This window comes from Oratosquilla oratoria, chromosome 32 (assembly GCF_046742065.1).
Source record: "Oratosquilla oratoria isolate Oo_2021 chromosome 32, ASM4674206v1, whole genome shotgun sequence".
Taxonomy (NCBI): domain Eukaryota; kingdom Metazoa; phylum Arthropoda; class Malacostraca; order Stomatopoda; family Squillidae; genus Oratosquilla; species Oratosquilla oratoria.
The window spans coordinates 12643432-12660303 of record NC_134808.1 but is presented as its reverse complement, the minus strand read 5'-3'; the positions used below and the strand labels follow the sequence as shown (position 1 = coordinate 12660303).

Here is a 16872-nt window from a genome sequence, read left to right as displayed (position 1 = left end):
CTTCCCATGTGTCCAAATCATCCTAATAATCTTTCATCAACCCTATCTCCCAGTTCCCTTTCCACCCCTATTCTACTCCTCACCTCCTCATTTCTCACACTATCTAGTCTAGTAACCCCTATCATACTTCTCAGACATTTCATCTCAAACACATTCAAACTCCTTCTCTCTTCCTCTCTCATGTTCCATGTTTCTCCCATGTACAGTGCTGTTGGCACAATCACTCCTTCATATAACCTCCTCTTAGCATCCATTCCTAGATGTCTATTTCTCATTACACTTTTAAATCTACCAAGGCATTTACTTGCTTCTCTCAATCTACATTCTACCTCCACCACCACTTCTCCCTTTCCTGCCACATTCCCACCCAAATATCTAAAACTATCCACTTCCTCCGGTCTTTCACCCTTAATGCTCACTTCCAGCCTGCTGTCACTCTCTCCCCTTGTACATCTCATCACCTTACTTTTACCAACATCTATCTTCAGCTTCCTTCTTTCACACACCTTCTCAAACTCTGTCACTAACTTCCTCAATCCCTCCTCTGATCCTGCTACAAGCGCAGTGTCGTCAGCAAACAACAACTGGCTCACCAACCACTTTTCTCCATTTTCTTTAATCATCTCCAACCCCTAACCCACTACCCTTGCATTCACCTTTCGCACCACCCTATCCATGTAAAGATTGAACAGCCAGGGTGACATAACACATCCCTGACGAAGTCCCACCATTTCTAATCCTGACACAAGCTCTACAACACTCGTAAAAACTCTTGACTGCTCTTAACAGCTTTCCTCCTATCCCATATATCTGCAGTACCTCCCACAGTGCCTTCCTGTCTACCCTGTCATAAGCCTTTTACAGATCCATAAAAGCCCAAAAGACATCCTTACCTTTTCCTATAGCTTTCTCTCATATCTGTCCTATCACAAAAATCTGATCTACACAACCCCTACCCTTCCTAAACCCACACTGTTCCTCACCAATTACTCCTTCTGTTCCTCTCCTGATCCTCTCAATCATGACCCTCCTATAAGCCTTCCCAACTACACTCAACAAGCTAATCCCTCTGAAACTACTATACTCACACTTGTCCCCCTTTCCCTTGTAAAGCGGAACTATACAGGCACTCCTCCAATCCTCCAGCACTCTACCATCTCTTAAACAAACATTAAGTAACCTCACCAGCCAGTCCACCATCACTGTACCTCCTTTTTTTAGACATTCTGCATGGCATCCATCCAGACCAGGTGCCTTACCTGCTGTCATCATCTTAACCCCTTCCATACAGTGCCGCATACGTACGCGGCATGAGGAGCAATTGGATATGCGAGGCTGCCATATCGGTGTCTTGATTATATTTATTGTAGTTGCCCCTGCATAATGACATACTCTCTAAACTGTCTTCATCACATTTTCTATGGTTATCAAAATTCACGGGAGAAAGAGAGAACGATCGATATAAGCGGTGATTATATTTTATGATGCGAGTATTATTACGACACATTACGTCTGGCAGATAATGCTGCCCGCGAGATTTTGGCCCGTACTGAAGAGGTTAACAGCTGCTTTCACTTCATCCTTCCCTATTTCTCCTCCATTTTCCTCACTCATCACTCTCAATTTCTTTGCACTTCCCACTGCAACTACCTTTCCCTCCCTATCCTCCTTCACAATTAGCAACTCCCTAAAATACTCTGCCCATCTTCCTCTCACTGCCTTCTCTTCCATTATCATCTCTCAATCTGCACCTTTTACCTTTTCTTCTCTACTTGATTTGCCTCCTCTTTCTCTTTTAATATCCTTCCAAAACATCTTTTTATTGCTTTCAAAATTTTCTGTCATACTCTTACCCCATTTCACATTTGCTCTCCCCTTTGCTTCCTTTATCTTATGCTTAACTTCCCTTATCTTTACTTTGTATCTCTCATATGATTCCCTCGTCCTAATTTGCAGCCAATCTATGAATGTCTGCTTCTTCTCTTCTACACATTTCTTTGCTTCCTCATTCCACCACTCACTACCCTTCCATCTATTTCCTCCTGCCCTCCTTGTTCCACATACCATCTTTGCACACCTTATAACTCCCTCTCTGAACCATCCCCATTCCACCTCCACTCCTAGTTCTACTCTATCCTTTACTCCCTCCCACTCCTCTTTCAGCTTCTTCTTATACTCACTCTCCTTTTTTTCCTCATTTAAGCAGTTCACTCTAAGAACCTCCTTACCTTCTGCCCTTTTCCTCTTTCTCCACCTATTCTCCACTCTCAATTTACCTTCCACTAGGAAATGATCTGATATTACCCCACTCTCTCCCCTTAGAACATGTACATCCTTAACTCTTCCTACCATACTCCTGGTCACCACTATATAGTCCATTAACGCTCTGCCACTCTTCCATCCACCACCCTCTCCCATGTGTACTTATGCTTGACCTTCTTCCTAATCACTGTACCGTATATACTCGTCTATAGGTCGATCTCGTGTAAAGATCGACCCCCCATTTTTGGCCAAAAAATCTGAAATTTTCCATATACCTCATGTATAGGTCGAGTGGCTTGTTTTTGTTTTGGTGCTGTGAGCATTCCACTGTCTTTATGCTTTGAAGTGGCATGGCTTGCCTGGTATAGCAATTGATTATCATGGTTTTTTCACTTCATTAATTCTGATGTATTTTGGCTTATGTTTTTTCCAAGTTCACTGATTTTAATATTCAATAAGTTTCGCTGAAGTTGCCATTTCAGCAGAGTGAAAAACTTGAACAGATTACAAAGATTTTTTTCATGAAAGTAGCAGTTACCGACAAGACTGACGAGTTAAATACCATATGAGGACGGAGCCTTTATTGTACGACGTTTCGCTTATTTTGTTCAATAGTGTTCATTCCTTGAATGATCACTGCTTCTAAACACTTCCTGCGGATTTTGTCTGATTCTCGTATCAGCAGCTTGCATTTTTTCATGCCTGATGTCGTAACGGTGTTCATGTATTCTTGTATTCAGGTCGCGTGACGTTTCTCCGATGTAAACTTTATCACGTCCTGAACATGGAATACGATAAACACCAGCTTTTGTGCCCGGTGTTTGGTTGTTGTGTATTTTCGTCTTCGTGGTGTCTTTTATTGTCCTGCTTGTCTGGCACACTACTTCCAAATTGGTGGTTCTTAAGATTTGTGTCATGTTGGTGACAACGTCGCTGGTTGGCAACACGAGACGTCTTGTTGTGCAGCAGGACAGCACAACAAGACGTCTCGTGTTGCATTGTTTTGGTAATGGTAACAATAATATATACCATATAGAAAGCTAAATTTGAGAATATCACAGCATTTTATTATTTTCTAAACAACTATGGGTACTATAATAGTACACATGATATAATAATCTTGCCTGTGCTAAGAATTTTAACAAACAGGTAAAACCACAGTATGGGGTTACCGTATCTAGAAGGAATTTCACATGTTTTGGTACGTACCGTGTATTTTATGTCCCCATTGTTTACTGGTAGTAACTAGTAGGTAAATATTTTGATTTTTGAACCTAAAGAAAAGGTAAGAGTTCTTCTTAGCCTTTCTTGTCATGTCTGGATTTCAACCTAACAAGATTATTACTTGTGTATAGGTCGACCCCTAGGTTTTGGCCTAAAAAATGTTCCTTAAGATTTTGACCTATAGATGAGTATATACGGTATTTGCTATCATCAACTCTCTTTCAAGACACATCTCCATCATCATTTCTCCAGTACAATTTTTACTCCGTCTATTGGTTCATTTCCTACCCTAGCATTTAGGTCTCCCAATACAACTACATTGACATTTCTCCCTAATCCCTCTATGCACTCATTTATATCTACCCAAAAAGCCTCTCTTTCCTCTACGCTCTTCTCACTACCAGGTCCATATGCACTTACAAAAACCCACATCTCCTTTCCCAGCTTCACCTTCATCCACATCAACCTTAATGAAACCTCCTTCCACTCCACTACCCGCTTACTTATCTCTTCACTTACTAGTATAGCCACCCCTTCTCACCCTCGTCCCCTCTTCACTCCTGAGTACCTCCCAGCTACACTCCCAAACTCACAGTTGCCCTTTCCTTTCATTTTAGTTTCACTCAAAGCCAGCACATTCATCTTTCTTCTCAAACATACTGCCTATCTATTTACTTTTACTCTCATCTGTACCACATCCACGCACATTAAAAAGCCCAAACCTTAGGGTACTGGTTGGAAAACTCCCAGACCCTCTTATGCTTTTTTTTTGGGGGGGGGGGGGGATGTCCCCTTTTGGGGCTACAGGTTGTAGGACTCCTAATCCTATCCCCGTCCCGTTTTTTGTCGCCTTTTAAGACTCAAGTGGAAAGACTTGGTGGTAGCATTCTCTTCCCCCACCACAGGGTTCGCAAAAAAAGGAAATGAATATTCAGAGAGATGGTACAGGACAGTAACAAGGGGTTGGGGGACAGCATAATGGAGGGATAGTCGTAGTATAAAAATGTCATCATTTCTCTATGAACAGAGTTTTCCTCTCACAGACAAAATGATGCATGGCTCTGGTCTGTAGGGGCACCCCATAATATACCCTAAAGTATCAACTACATGCTACTTTGCCACAATAACATGCAGCCAATACCCCAGATGGGGTATATATATATACATATAGTAAGAGGCTTCCTCTCCCTAATAAGGGGGATGTTGGTTAAAGACTATTAGTAAAATGTGAAAGAAGCCAAGATTTAATAAATATATAGAAGGAAGATTGTTCAAGGTAATAAATGACAAAGTCTTGTGTAACACAGCATGCATTTTCAATTAAAGTGCATCAGAAAAAGACTACTTCCACAACAACTTCTATGCACAGCTACATGCTGTCTGGAAAAGGCCTAAGTAGATCAAAATACTTACTGCAGAACACAAGAGAAAATGATATGGCAGGAATTCTAGTTTCAATACATTGTCCATTCTCTTCAAGCAATGAAGCTCAATTCCTTGGTTGTCATATATATACGTCCACTTTTTCTGGGCTACTGCAATCATCTGTTCAGTATGAAGCCAGCAAATGTCATGTATAGATTCCATAACATTGATTTCAAAGTGAAGATTCTTTGTAAGCCAGTCAAATGCAGCAAGGTGACCCTTCTTACCACCAATAAGTAAATGTCGACCATTTCGGGTATACTGATGCCTGCAGAGAAATGGGGATTAAAAATTATTGAATATTGCATAGACAAATACAGCAGCAAGTATGCTCATAACTTTGTTTCATCGTACAAGACTACCATCTTTTCACAATTCATTCTATACATAGGCAAGACAAAGGAGAAATTTGCCAATAACTAATTGGACCCATGTTCATGAGAGACAGACTTCCCAAAAAAGCACCCCTAAGTAGAGTGGACACCCACCACCAGATCTCCAACCAAAGCCCCATCACCTACCTCACCTCCACCAAAGATGCGACTTTAAGAACCTGAGACCTAATCCTCCAGAATGAGCCCATGATCAAATTTCATAACCTACACCTACTATCCCCGTCTGGGGTATTGGCTGCATGTTACTGTGGCAAAGTAGCATGCAGTTGATACTTTAGGGTCTATATGGGGCACCCCTACGGACCAGAGCCAAATATAATTTTGTCTGTGATAAAAGTGGGCTCTGTTCACAGAGAAATTATGACACTTTCGATATACTGTGACTGTCCCTCCATTATGCTTTCCCCCACCCCCTTGTACCATTTCTATGAATATTCATTTCCTTTTTTTGCCTACCCTGTGGTGGGGGATAGAATGCTGCCACCAAGTCTTCCCACTTGAATCATAAGAGATGAGAAAAACAAGATGGGGATTAGGACTAGGCATCCTTCTCCCAGTAGCCCCCACAGGGGACATTCCTAAAAAAAAAGTAAAGGCATAAGATGGTCTAAGAGTTTTCCAACCAGCACCCTAAGGTTTGGGTCTTTTAATGTGCATGGATGTAGTACAGATGAGAGTAAAAGGGAAGAGATAGGTAGTATGTTTGTGAGAAGAATGATGGATGTGTTGGCTTTGAGTGAAATTAAGTTGAGAGGGAGGGGCGAATGTGAGTTTGGGAGTGTAATTGGGAGGTTCTCAGGAGTGAAGAGAGGGCAAGTGAAAGAAGGGGTGGCTATACTAGTAAGTAAAATTTTAGGGATGGATACCGCACAGAATGTCAATGAAGGCCAAAATATCATGATAGGATCTAATGTCGCTAGAGGACGAAATGTCACATTAGGATGTAATGTCATAGGACAAAATGTCGCAATGGGATGTAATGACAGTGGAGGACAAAAGATCACGATGGGAAGTAATGATAGTGGAGAACTAAATATCACGATAGGATGTAATGATAATGGAGGAGAAAATATCACGGTAGGATATAATGTCAGTGAAGGACAAAATATAATTTTAGGAAGGGATACCGGACAAAATATCAATGAAGGCCAAAATATCAGGATAGGATGTAATAACAGTGGAAGACAAAAGATCACGATGGGATGTAATTATAGTGGAGGAAAAAATATCATGGTAGGATATAATGTAACTGGAGGACAAAATATAATTTTAGAAAGGGATGTCGGACATAATGTCACTGAACGACAGGAGGCCGGCGTGAATCACGGTGACGTAGGGGGACAAAATGTACAAAAGAGATCGGATGACCGTGATCGACCAGATGTCCGTGATGGGTGAAATGTTAATTTTGATAGAAGAAATGTTAATGAGGCATTGAATGTCAATGAAGGACCAAATAATAATATAGAGCAAGGTATAAATAAAAAACAAAATGATAATATAAGACATGATATTGAAACTCAAAATGTGTCAAAAAGAAATAATCACAAGTTTATTAAAACCATGTACTTTAATGCTCGTAGTATTAGGAACAAATTTCAAGAAATACAAGCGTATGTCAAAAGTGAAAATCTCTAAATGATAGGAATAACTGAGACATGGTTAAATGGTACAGAGTTCTAAGCTGAATTTAATATTGCGGGATTTAAACACTTTCATCAGGATAGAAACCACAAGAAAGGTGGGGGTGTTCTGTTGTACGTTAAAAATAATGTTCATGCTTGTGTTTTAGAGAAAATGAAACAGGATGCATATGATAGTTTGTGGGTTGAGTTAACCCAAACAAATGGACAAAAAATGAATATAGGTGTAATATATAGGCCAAAGACATTATCATTAGCAGACGACAAACTGTTATTTCAAGAACTGTCTAGTTTCTGCAACCGGGATTTATTGATAATGGGTGATTTCAATTTTACTGACATTGATTGGATGACCCTTGAACATGGCCATATAGGTAGTCGCTTGATTGATTTTCTTGGTGACAATTACTTAATTCAGCATGTAAAAGAGCCCACAAGATATGGAAACTTACTCGATCTTTTGATCACTAGCCGCGAAAGCATGGTAACTGATGTAGAAGTCGGTGAATCTGTTGCAAATAACGATCACAACTTAGTTAGATTCAAACTCCTAAACAATTTTAGAATAGATACTTGTGTTTCTAAAATACCTGATTTCAGTAAAGCTCAGTTCATAGGACTATGTCAGGAGCTTCAGCTTACAGATTGGGAGGCAAAATTAAACGAAAGACCTGTAGATCAGATGTGGGAAATATTTCAAAATACGCTCACTAAGATGATTCAAACTTACATTCCTTTTAAGGACAGACGTCCCCCAAATCAGGCTCGCCCAAAGTGGCTCGACAAAGAAACTGAAAAAAGTATAGCTAAAAAGAGACAGGCTTATAAAAAAATATAAGTGCTCGGGTGCATCTAATGACTATGAAAGTTATGTATCAATACAGAGAGATTTAAAAAAGACAATAACAAAAAGAAAACGACAATACGAAATGAACATCGCTGAGAAATCCAAAGAGAATCCCAAAGAATTCTATAGTTACATTAGAGATAAAAAGGTTGTTAGGAATCACATTGGTCCACTATTATCTGCTGACGGTCAACTTGAATATTCAAATGAAGGAATGTATAATATCTTAAACAATTATTTTAGCTCGGTATTTGTAAACGAAACACCTCAAAGTGAACTCCAAACTGAAACCTGTGAAAAGTCTGGGGTAAACTTACTCACTATGGTAAATATAACAAAAGAAAAAATTAAAAGGTGTATAGACAAACTCAAAGTTAATAAAACACCAGGGCCTGACAGTTGGCATCCAAGAATTTTAAAGGAAATTAAAAATGAGATTGTTGTTCCATTAGAAATTATTTTCAAGAAATCCATCATATCCGGAGATGTCCCAAGAGAATGGAAGCTAGCTAACGTTACTCCCATATTCAAAAAAGGTGACAAAAAGAAACCAAATAACTATAGGCCTATAAGTTTGACTTCAATCGTAGGAAAAATAATGGAAACATCATCAGAGATGCTATCGAACATCATTTAGAAAGTAACCATTTGATAAATGATAGCCAGCATGGTTTCAGACGGAAAAGTTCTTGCGTGACTAACTTACTCGAATTCTACAACACAGTTATCTCGAATTATGACAAAAGAAACAATATAGATTTAATATATCTAGACTTTGCAAAAGCTTTTGATACCGTCCCACACGAAAGACTACTTACTAAATTAGTTTTGCATGGAATAAGTGGTAGCCTATTAGGTTGGACTAGTAATTGGTTGAATGGTAGAAAACAGAGAGTTGTTTTAAATGGAAAAACTTCTGGATGGAAAAGTGTTGCAAATGGAGTTCCTCAGGGTTCCGTTCTTGGGCCACTTCTATTCATAGTATATATAAATGATATAGACCATGGACTAAAGTCTACTGTTTCCAAATTTGCTGATGATACAAAACTGTGCGGAGTGGCTAATGATCACTCAAACCAATTAGTTATTCAAGAAGATTTAGATAAATTTCAGCAATGGTCTGAAAAGTGGCTAATGAAATTTAACACAAGTAAATGCAAGGTAATGCACATGGGTAAAAATAACAGTAAGTACGATTACAAGTTATTTGGAAATTCCTTAACGAAAGTGGATAGTGAAAAAGATCTCGGCGTAATTATCAGTAACGACCTCAAATCATCCAATCAGTGTATTTCAGCCTCTGAGAAAGCAAATAAGATTCTGGGACTGATTGCGCGATCTTTTGATTTCAAAAGTCCATCACTCATTAACAAGCTATATAAATCGTTAGTTCGTCCACATGTGGAATATGCTGTTTCCGTATGGTCACCGAATCTCATTAAAGACATTGACAGACTGGAAAAAGTACAATGGCGAGCCACAAAACTGATTCCAAATATCAAAAATAAATCATACGAAAATCGACTAAAACACATGAATCTGTTTTCCCTAAAAAAGCGTAGACTCAGAGGTGACTTGATACAGGTCTTTAAGATTTTAACCCCTTCCATACGGTGCCGCACACGTAGGCGTCATGGACTTGGATCTCGGTGGCAGCAGCCAATGCCAGCCGTACGACGTGTCATAATAATACTCGCATCATAAAATATAGTCACCGCTTATATCGATCGTTCTCTCTTCACCCGTGAATTTTGATAACCATAGAAAATGCGATTACAAAAGAATTAGAAAGAATGTCATTATGGAGGGGCGACTACAATAAATATAATCAAGACGCCGATATGGCAGCCTCGCGAATACACTCGCTCCCCATGACGCCTACGTGTGCGGCACCGTATGGAAGGGGTTAAAGGGAATTGACAACATCAAAAGTGACCAAATTTTCACATTGAATGAGAATCAGACAAGAAACAATGGTCTCAAACTGTCCGGAAATAGATTCAATTTGGAAGTAGGTAGAAACAACTTGTGCCAACCGTGTAGTTAATGAATGGAATAAACTTCCTGCACAGGTAGTGCAATGTAGTTCAGTTCGAAGCTTTAAGAATCATTTAGATAAATACCTAAGTAAGATGCTGTAATGATTATAATTTATCTTAAATTATTTGTTTTTGTTTTGTTATAATTTGTCTGTCTGATTTTAATTTATTATTAGTTATATGTCAATTTATTGTTATTTACTATTTACCTGTTTGTTTATTATTTAACTATACCTATGCATTTATTTATGTATTTTATTTGTTATTTACATTATTATTGTTTTTTTATGATTTTTTTTTTGCATCCGACCTAGATATGGACCAAAAGGTCTCCTGTCGGTATGCTCCGCCTTTGTAATCCTTTGTAAAGTGATAGGTAAATGTGTAGTGGAGTGGAAGGAGGTTTCTTTACTGTTTATGTGGATGAAGGTGAAACTGGGAAAGGAGATGTGGGTCTTTGTAAGTGCATATGGGCCTGGTATTGAGAAGAGTGTAGAAGAAAGGGAGGCTTTTTGGATAGATTTAAATGAGTGCATGGAGGGATTAGGGAGAAACATCAATGTAGTAGTATTGGGAGACCTTAATGCTAGGGTAGGAAATGAACCAATAAACGGAGTGGTTGGGAAATATGGAGCGCAAGGAAATAATCACAGTAGAGTTGATGGTGGAGATGTGTCTAGAGAGTTGATGATAGCAAATACAGTGTTTTGGAAGAAAGACAAACATAAGTACACATGGGAGAGGGTGGTAGATAATGTTAATGGACTAAATAATGTTAATGGATTATGTAGTGGAAAGAAATGTTTTGGAAAGAAATTACAAGAGGAAGAGGAGGCAAATTAAGTAGAGAAGAAAAGGTAAAAGGTGCAGATGGAGAGATAATAATGGAAGAGAAGGCAGTAAGGGGAAGATGGGCAGAATATTTTAGGGAGTTGCTAAATGTGAAGGAGGATAGGGAGGGAAAGATAATTGCAGTGGCAAATGCTAAGAAAATGAGAGAGATGCGTGAGGAAAATGGAGGAAAAATAAGGAAAGATGAAGTGAAGGCAGTTGTTAACCCCTTCCATACGGTGCCGCACACGTAGGCGTCATGAGGAGCAAGTGGATTCGCGACGCTGCCATATCGGCGTCTTGATTATATTTATTGTAGTCGCCCCTGTGTTTTTACATTCTCCCAAATGCGCCCTTAATCCCATTCTCTGTGGTTTTCAAAATTCGCGGGTGAAAGAGAGAACGATCGATATAAGCGGCGACTATATTTTATGATGCGAATATTATTTCGTTACGTCGTACGGCTGGCATTGGCTGCTGCCCGCGAGATTTAAGTCCCGTATTGAAGTGGTTAAGATGATGAAAGCAGGTAAGGCACCTGGTCTGGATGGATGCCATGCAGAATGTCTGAAAAAAGGAGGTACACTGATGGTGGACTAGCTAGTGAGGTCAAGGTGACGCCTACGTAGGCGGCATGAGGAGCAATTGGGTACTCGATGATGCCGACGTCACCATCTTGATTATATTTATTGTAGTCGTATCTACGTAACCTCCATTCTCTCTAAACTGGTTTCATTATATTTTCTATGGTTATCAAAATTCACGGGTGAAAGAGAACGAACGATTGAGCACTGACTTTATTTTTTATAATGTGATTATTATGACACAACATCGCACGTCGGGCAGCTAATGCTGCCACACGTGCGATGTGCCCCGGAGTGAAGAGGTTAAATACTGTCCTGTACCACTTTTCTGAACATTCTTTTCCTTTTTTTGCCAAACCCTGTGGTAGGGGAGAAAGGATACTGCCACCTAGTATTTACCTAGTTGTATCTTATAGGAAGAGGAGCTACACTCATGGTGTCCCATCTCTGTATCTCACCATGTCTAATTTGCTCTTAAAATCAGGGCATTATAGGACTAGACATCCTACTCTCTGTAGCCCCAAAGAGAGAAAAAAAATCAGAACTCTAACGTTTGGGTCTTTTAATGTAAATGGATGAGGTACAGATGAGAGTAAAAGGGGGGATAGGCAGTATGTTTGTGAAAAGAAAATGTGTTCCCATTGAGTGAAACTAAGTTGAAAGGGAGGGGCAAGGTTGAGTTTGGGAGTGTGGTTGGGAGGGTGTCAGGGGTGAAGAGAGGATGAGGGAGAGAAGGGGTGGTTATACTTGTAAGTGAAGAGTGTGGAATGGAAGGAGGTTTCTTCAAGGTTAATATGGATGAAGGTGAAACTGGGAAGGGAGATGTGGGTTTTTAAGTGTAGGCCTGGTAGTGAGAAGTGTACAGGAAATGGAGGTTTTTGGATATATTTAAATGAATGCATAGAGGGCTTAGGGATAAATGTCAATGTAGTGGTATTGGGAAATCTCAATGCTAGGGTAGGAGACAAACCAAAAGAGTGGTTGGGAAGTGTGTCAAGAGAGTTGATGATAGTAAATACAGTGTTTAGGAAGAAAGTCAAGCATAAGTACACATGGAAGAGGGTGGTGGATGGAAGGGTGGTAGATAGGGCATTAATGGGATAGTGGTAACCAGATAAGAGTAGGAAGAATTTTGGATGTACATGTTCTAAGGGGAAAGAGTGGGAGAATATCAGATCATTTTTTGGTGGAAGGTAAATTGAGAGTGGAGGATAGATGGAGGAGGAAAGGGACAGAAGGTAGGAAGATATTTAGAGTAAACTACTTAAATGAAAAAGAGGAGTACAAGAAGCTGAGAGAAGAGTGGGAGGGAGTGAAGGATAGAGTAGAACTAGGAATGGAGGAGGAATGGGATGTTTCAAGGAGGGAGTTGCAAGGTGTGCAAAGATAGTGTGTGGAACAAGGAGAGGAGGAAATAGAAGCAAGAGTAGTGATTGGTGGGATGAAGCAAAGAAGGTTGTAGAAGAGAAGAAATGAGCATTCGTAGATTGGTTACAAAAAAATGAAGCAGATGAGAGGTACAAAGAAAAGAGAAGTAAAGCATAAGATAAAGAAGGCAAAAAGAAAAGCAGATATGAAATGGGGTACAAGTAGAAGAATGATCAAAAACAGATAGTTATTTTAGATGGAAAAGCTTCTAGCTGGAAAAATGTTACAAGTGGAGTTCATCAAGATTCCATTCTTTGGCCACTTCTATTCATAGTATATATGAAATAGACCACGGACTAAAATCTATTGTTTCAAAATCTGCTGATGTTACACAACTGTGCAGAATGACAAATGACCACTTATACCAATTTGTTATTCAAGAAGATTTAAATAAATTACAGCAATGGTCTGAAAAGTGGCTAATGAAATTTAACACAAGTAAATGCACGGTAATGCATATAGGTAAAAATAACAGTATGATTACAAGTTATTTGGAAATTCATTAGCAAAAGTGAACAGTGAAAAGGATCTTGGCATAATTATCAGTAATGATCTCAAATCATCTAAGCAGTGTATTTCAGCCTCTGAGAAAGCAAATAAGATTCTAGGACAGATTGCGCGATCTTTTGACTTCAAAAGTCCATCACTCATTAACAAGCTATATAAATCGTTAGTTCGTCCACATTTGGAATATGCTGTTTCTGTATGGTTACCAAATCTTATCAAAGACACTGACAGAATAGAAAAAGTACAACGGTGAGCCACAAAACCGATTCCAAATATAAAAAATAAATCATACGAAAATTGACTAAAACATATGAAACTATTTTCCCTAAAAAAGCATAGATTCAGAGGTGACTTGATACAGGTTATTAAGACTCTAAAGGGAAATGATAACATCAAAAGTGACAAAATTTTCACACTGAGTGGGTAGAAACAACTTCGGCAACCATGTAGTTAATGAATGGAATAAACTTCCTGCAGATGCAGTGCAATGTAGTTCAGTTCAAAGCTTTATCATTTAGATAAGCACCTAAGCAAGATGCTGTAATGACTGTCATTTATTTTATATTATTTGTTTGTTTTGCTATGTAATCTAGTCTAACCACACCAACCACACACGTGATCCACAGACATGCAACATGGCATTCATCCAGAGCGAGACTTGCCTCATTTGCCGACTTTGCTCTCCCAGAACAAGCACTTTAACTCAGCACTAATTCAGACAAACAGGATATCGCCACACGAAGATGCCTAATGTCACCAGAGAAACCCATTAAACCCCATTTATTATAACACCCCTATTATATTACCCATAAGCTAACATATACATAACATGTCTAACCACACCCACCAATCGGCTGTGGCATTCCTTGAGGAGACAGGACTGCTCGGACAGACAGTCTAGGGAACGACAACAACAACCATACAATTAACCCCTATACATAAAACTAACTCCAATGCTTAACAATGGCAAAACTAACACCTTTACTTACGACAACCCACTAACCCCTTTTATATGAGAATGTTTTGTAACCAAGACAGCAGAGCTGGGCAGGTCAAGCGCCTGCCAGCCAGAGCTGGCCAAGTCAAGTACCTGCCAGACGCAGGTGTGCCCGAGGTCAAGGCCTAGCACTTACTGTATTTTGCCCAAAGGGCCTATTGATAATTTGTTGTTTGAAGACCCAGATTTATTGTTAATAAACAGAAGAAACTCCGGCTTGGACTTTATTTTGCCCACATTAAGTCCCCCTTATGTAGCTACTCAAAACAAAGGCTACAGTTATCATTTGTCTGTTTGTTGTGAATTTATTGTCATTCATTATTTACCTGTTTGTTTATTATTTAACTATACCTATGCATTTATTTTATTATTTTATTTTTTATATTCTTTATTTATTCATTTGTTTATTTATTTATTTATCATTATTATCATTTTTTTCCATCCAACCTTGATATGAACCAAAAGGTCTCCTGATGGCATGTTCTGCCTTTGTAATCCTTTGAAAAGAAGAGGAAGAAGAAAAAGAAGATATGAAATCGGATAAGAGTATGACAGAAAATTTTAAGTAATAAAAAGATGTTTTGGAAGGAAATCAATAGATGAAGAGGAGGTAAATCAAGTAGAGAAAAGGTAAAAGGTGCAGATGGAGAGATAATAATGTAAGAGAAGGTAGTAAGAGGATGATGGGCAATTTTAGAAAGTTGCAAATGTGAAGAAAGACAGGTAGGGAAAGGTAGTTGCAGTGGGAAGCTCCAAGAAAATGACAGTGATAAATGAATAAATTGGAGGAGAAATAAGGAAAGATGGGTTGAAAGCAGTTATTAAAATGATGAGAGCAGGTAAGCCAGCTGGGTTAGATGGATGTCATGAAGTTTCTAAAAAAGGGAGATACAGTGATGATAGGCTGACCGGTGAGGTTGTTTAATATTTGTCTAAAAGAGGGTAAAATGCTGGAGGACTGGAGGAGTGCCTGTATAGTTCCAGTTTACAAGAGAAAAGGAAACACATGCAAGTCTAGTGGTTTCAGAAGGATCAGTTTGTTAAGTGTAGTTGGATAGCCTTATGGGAGGGTTTTAACTGAGAGGATTAGGAGAGGAACAGGAGTAATTGGTGAGGAACAGTGTGGGTTTAGGAAAGGTAGGGGTTGCGTGGATCAGATTTTTGTGGTAAGACATATATGAGAAAGCTTTAGGGAAATGTAAGGATGTTTGTTGGGCCTTTATGGATTTGGAAAAGGCTTATGACAGGGTAGACAGGAAGGCACTGTGGGAGGTAATACAGATATATGGGATAGAGGAAAGCTGTTAAGAGCAGTCATAAGTTTTTACAAGAGTAGTAGAACCTGTTTTAGAATTTGAAATGGAGAGAGTGAGTGGTCTGAGGTAAAGGTGGCACTTCACCAGGGATGTGTTATGTCACCTTGGTAAATACAAGGGTAATGGGCCAGGGATTGGTGATGGTTAAAGAAAATGGAGAAAAATGGGAGTTAATCCAGTTGCTGTTTGCCGATGACACTCCACTTGTAGCAGGATCAGAGGAGGGATAAGGAAGTTAGTGACAGAGTTTGGGAAGGTGTGCAAAAGAAGGAAGTTGAAGATAAATGTGGGTAAAAGTATGGTGACAAGATGTACAAGGGGATGGCAGCAAATTGGAAGTATAAATGGAGAGACACTGGAGGATGTGGATAACTTTAGATACTTGGGGGTAAATGTGGTGGGAAAGGGAGGAGTGGAGATGGAGGTAGAATGCAGATCTATAGAAGCAAGTAAATGCCTTGGGGGATTAAAAAGTGTCATGAGAAACACATTTGGTAATGGATGCTAAGGAGTTTGTATTTACCTAGTTGTATTATATGGAAAAGGGAGCTATGTTCTTATATTCTTGTATGGTGCTTGCATACTATTGTTTCATCCAATTTGTTCCAGACATCCACCACTCTGTGTGGAAAGCTGTTTTTTTCCAGATTTTTTCTATAACTGTCCTTTTTTTAGTTTCTTTTCATGTCCCCTTGTTTTTCTTCTATCCCACTTTAATAGGTCTTCTCTCTCAAGGACTTCCTTGCCTTTCATGATTCTGTAAATGGCCAATAGATTGCCTCTTTCTCTTCTTTGTTCCAGGGTTGGAAGCTCCAGTTTGGACAATCTTTGCGTATATGTCAATTTTGAAAGTGTTGGGGCCATCTTTGTCGTTCCTCTTTGGATTCTTTCTATATACATACATATATCAAAGGCTTTTTCCCCCTTACAAGGGGCATAAAACAAAGGCATAAAAACCAATCCAACCAATTCCATCCCTAACATACTCCACTCCCCTCCACCCTCTTATCTTGGCACCTCCTGGAAGACATGTCAGTGATTGCACGCACTAAACAACAGCACCAAAAACACAGCGAAAACACCACAAACACAGCTAATTAACGTCCGTTAATGAGAGGTCTCACTGTATCTAGCCCACTATCCTGGGTCAGAAACAGGGTCGCAAGACACAGCACATCTATGGCAAGGCTACTTCATTAAATTGGCGACCTCCTTCTCCATCCCCTCATGCAGAAAAGGAGATGGGGAGAAATCCCTTCGGGCTGCATCAATTTATTTCTCACACACACTCCCTCACCCCCTATCCTCTACTCATTCCCCCTCATGCATCACAGCATCATCTATACACAACCCCTCTCCATTCACCCCTATCTT

At 39.4% G+C, this 16872-nt stretch overlaps 1 protein-coding gene across 3 annotated transcripts in view; it reads right to left on the bottom strand.

The window, feature by feature from the left end:
• LOC143041776 (WD repeat-containing protein 46-like) overlaps positions 1-16872 on the bottom strand; it is a 102211-nt gene that overhangs the window by 54565 nt on the left and 30774 nt on the right. For all 3 annotated transcript variants that reach the window (XM_076213826.1, XM_076213824.1, XM_076213823.1), the window contains exon 5: positions 4900-5179. In XM_076213826.1, coding sequence (XP_076069941.1) covers positions 4900-5179 — 280 coding nt within the window. The remainder of the gene's footprint in view (positions 1-4899; positions 5180-16872) is intronic.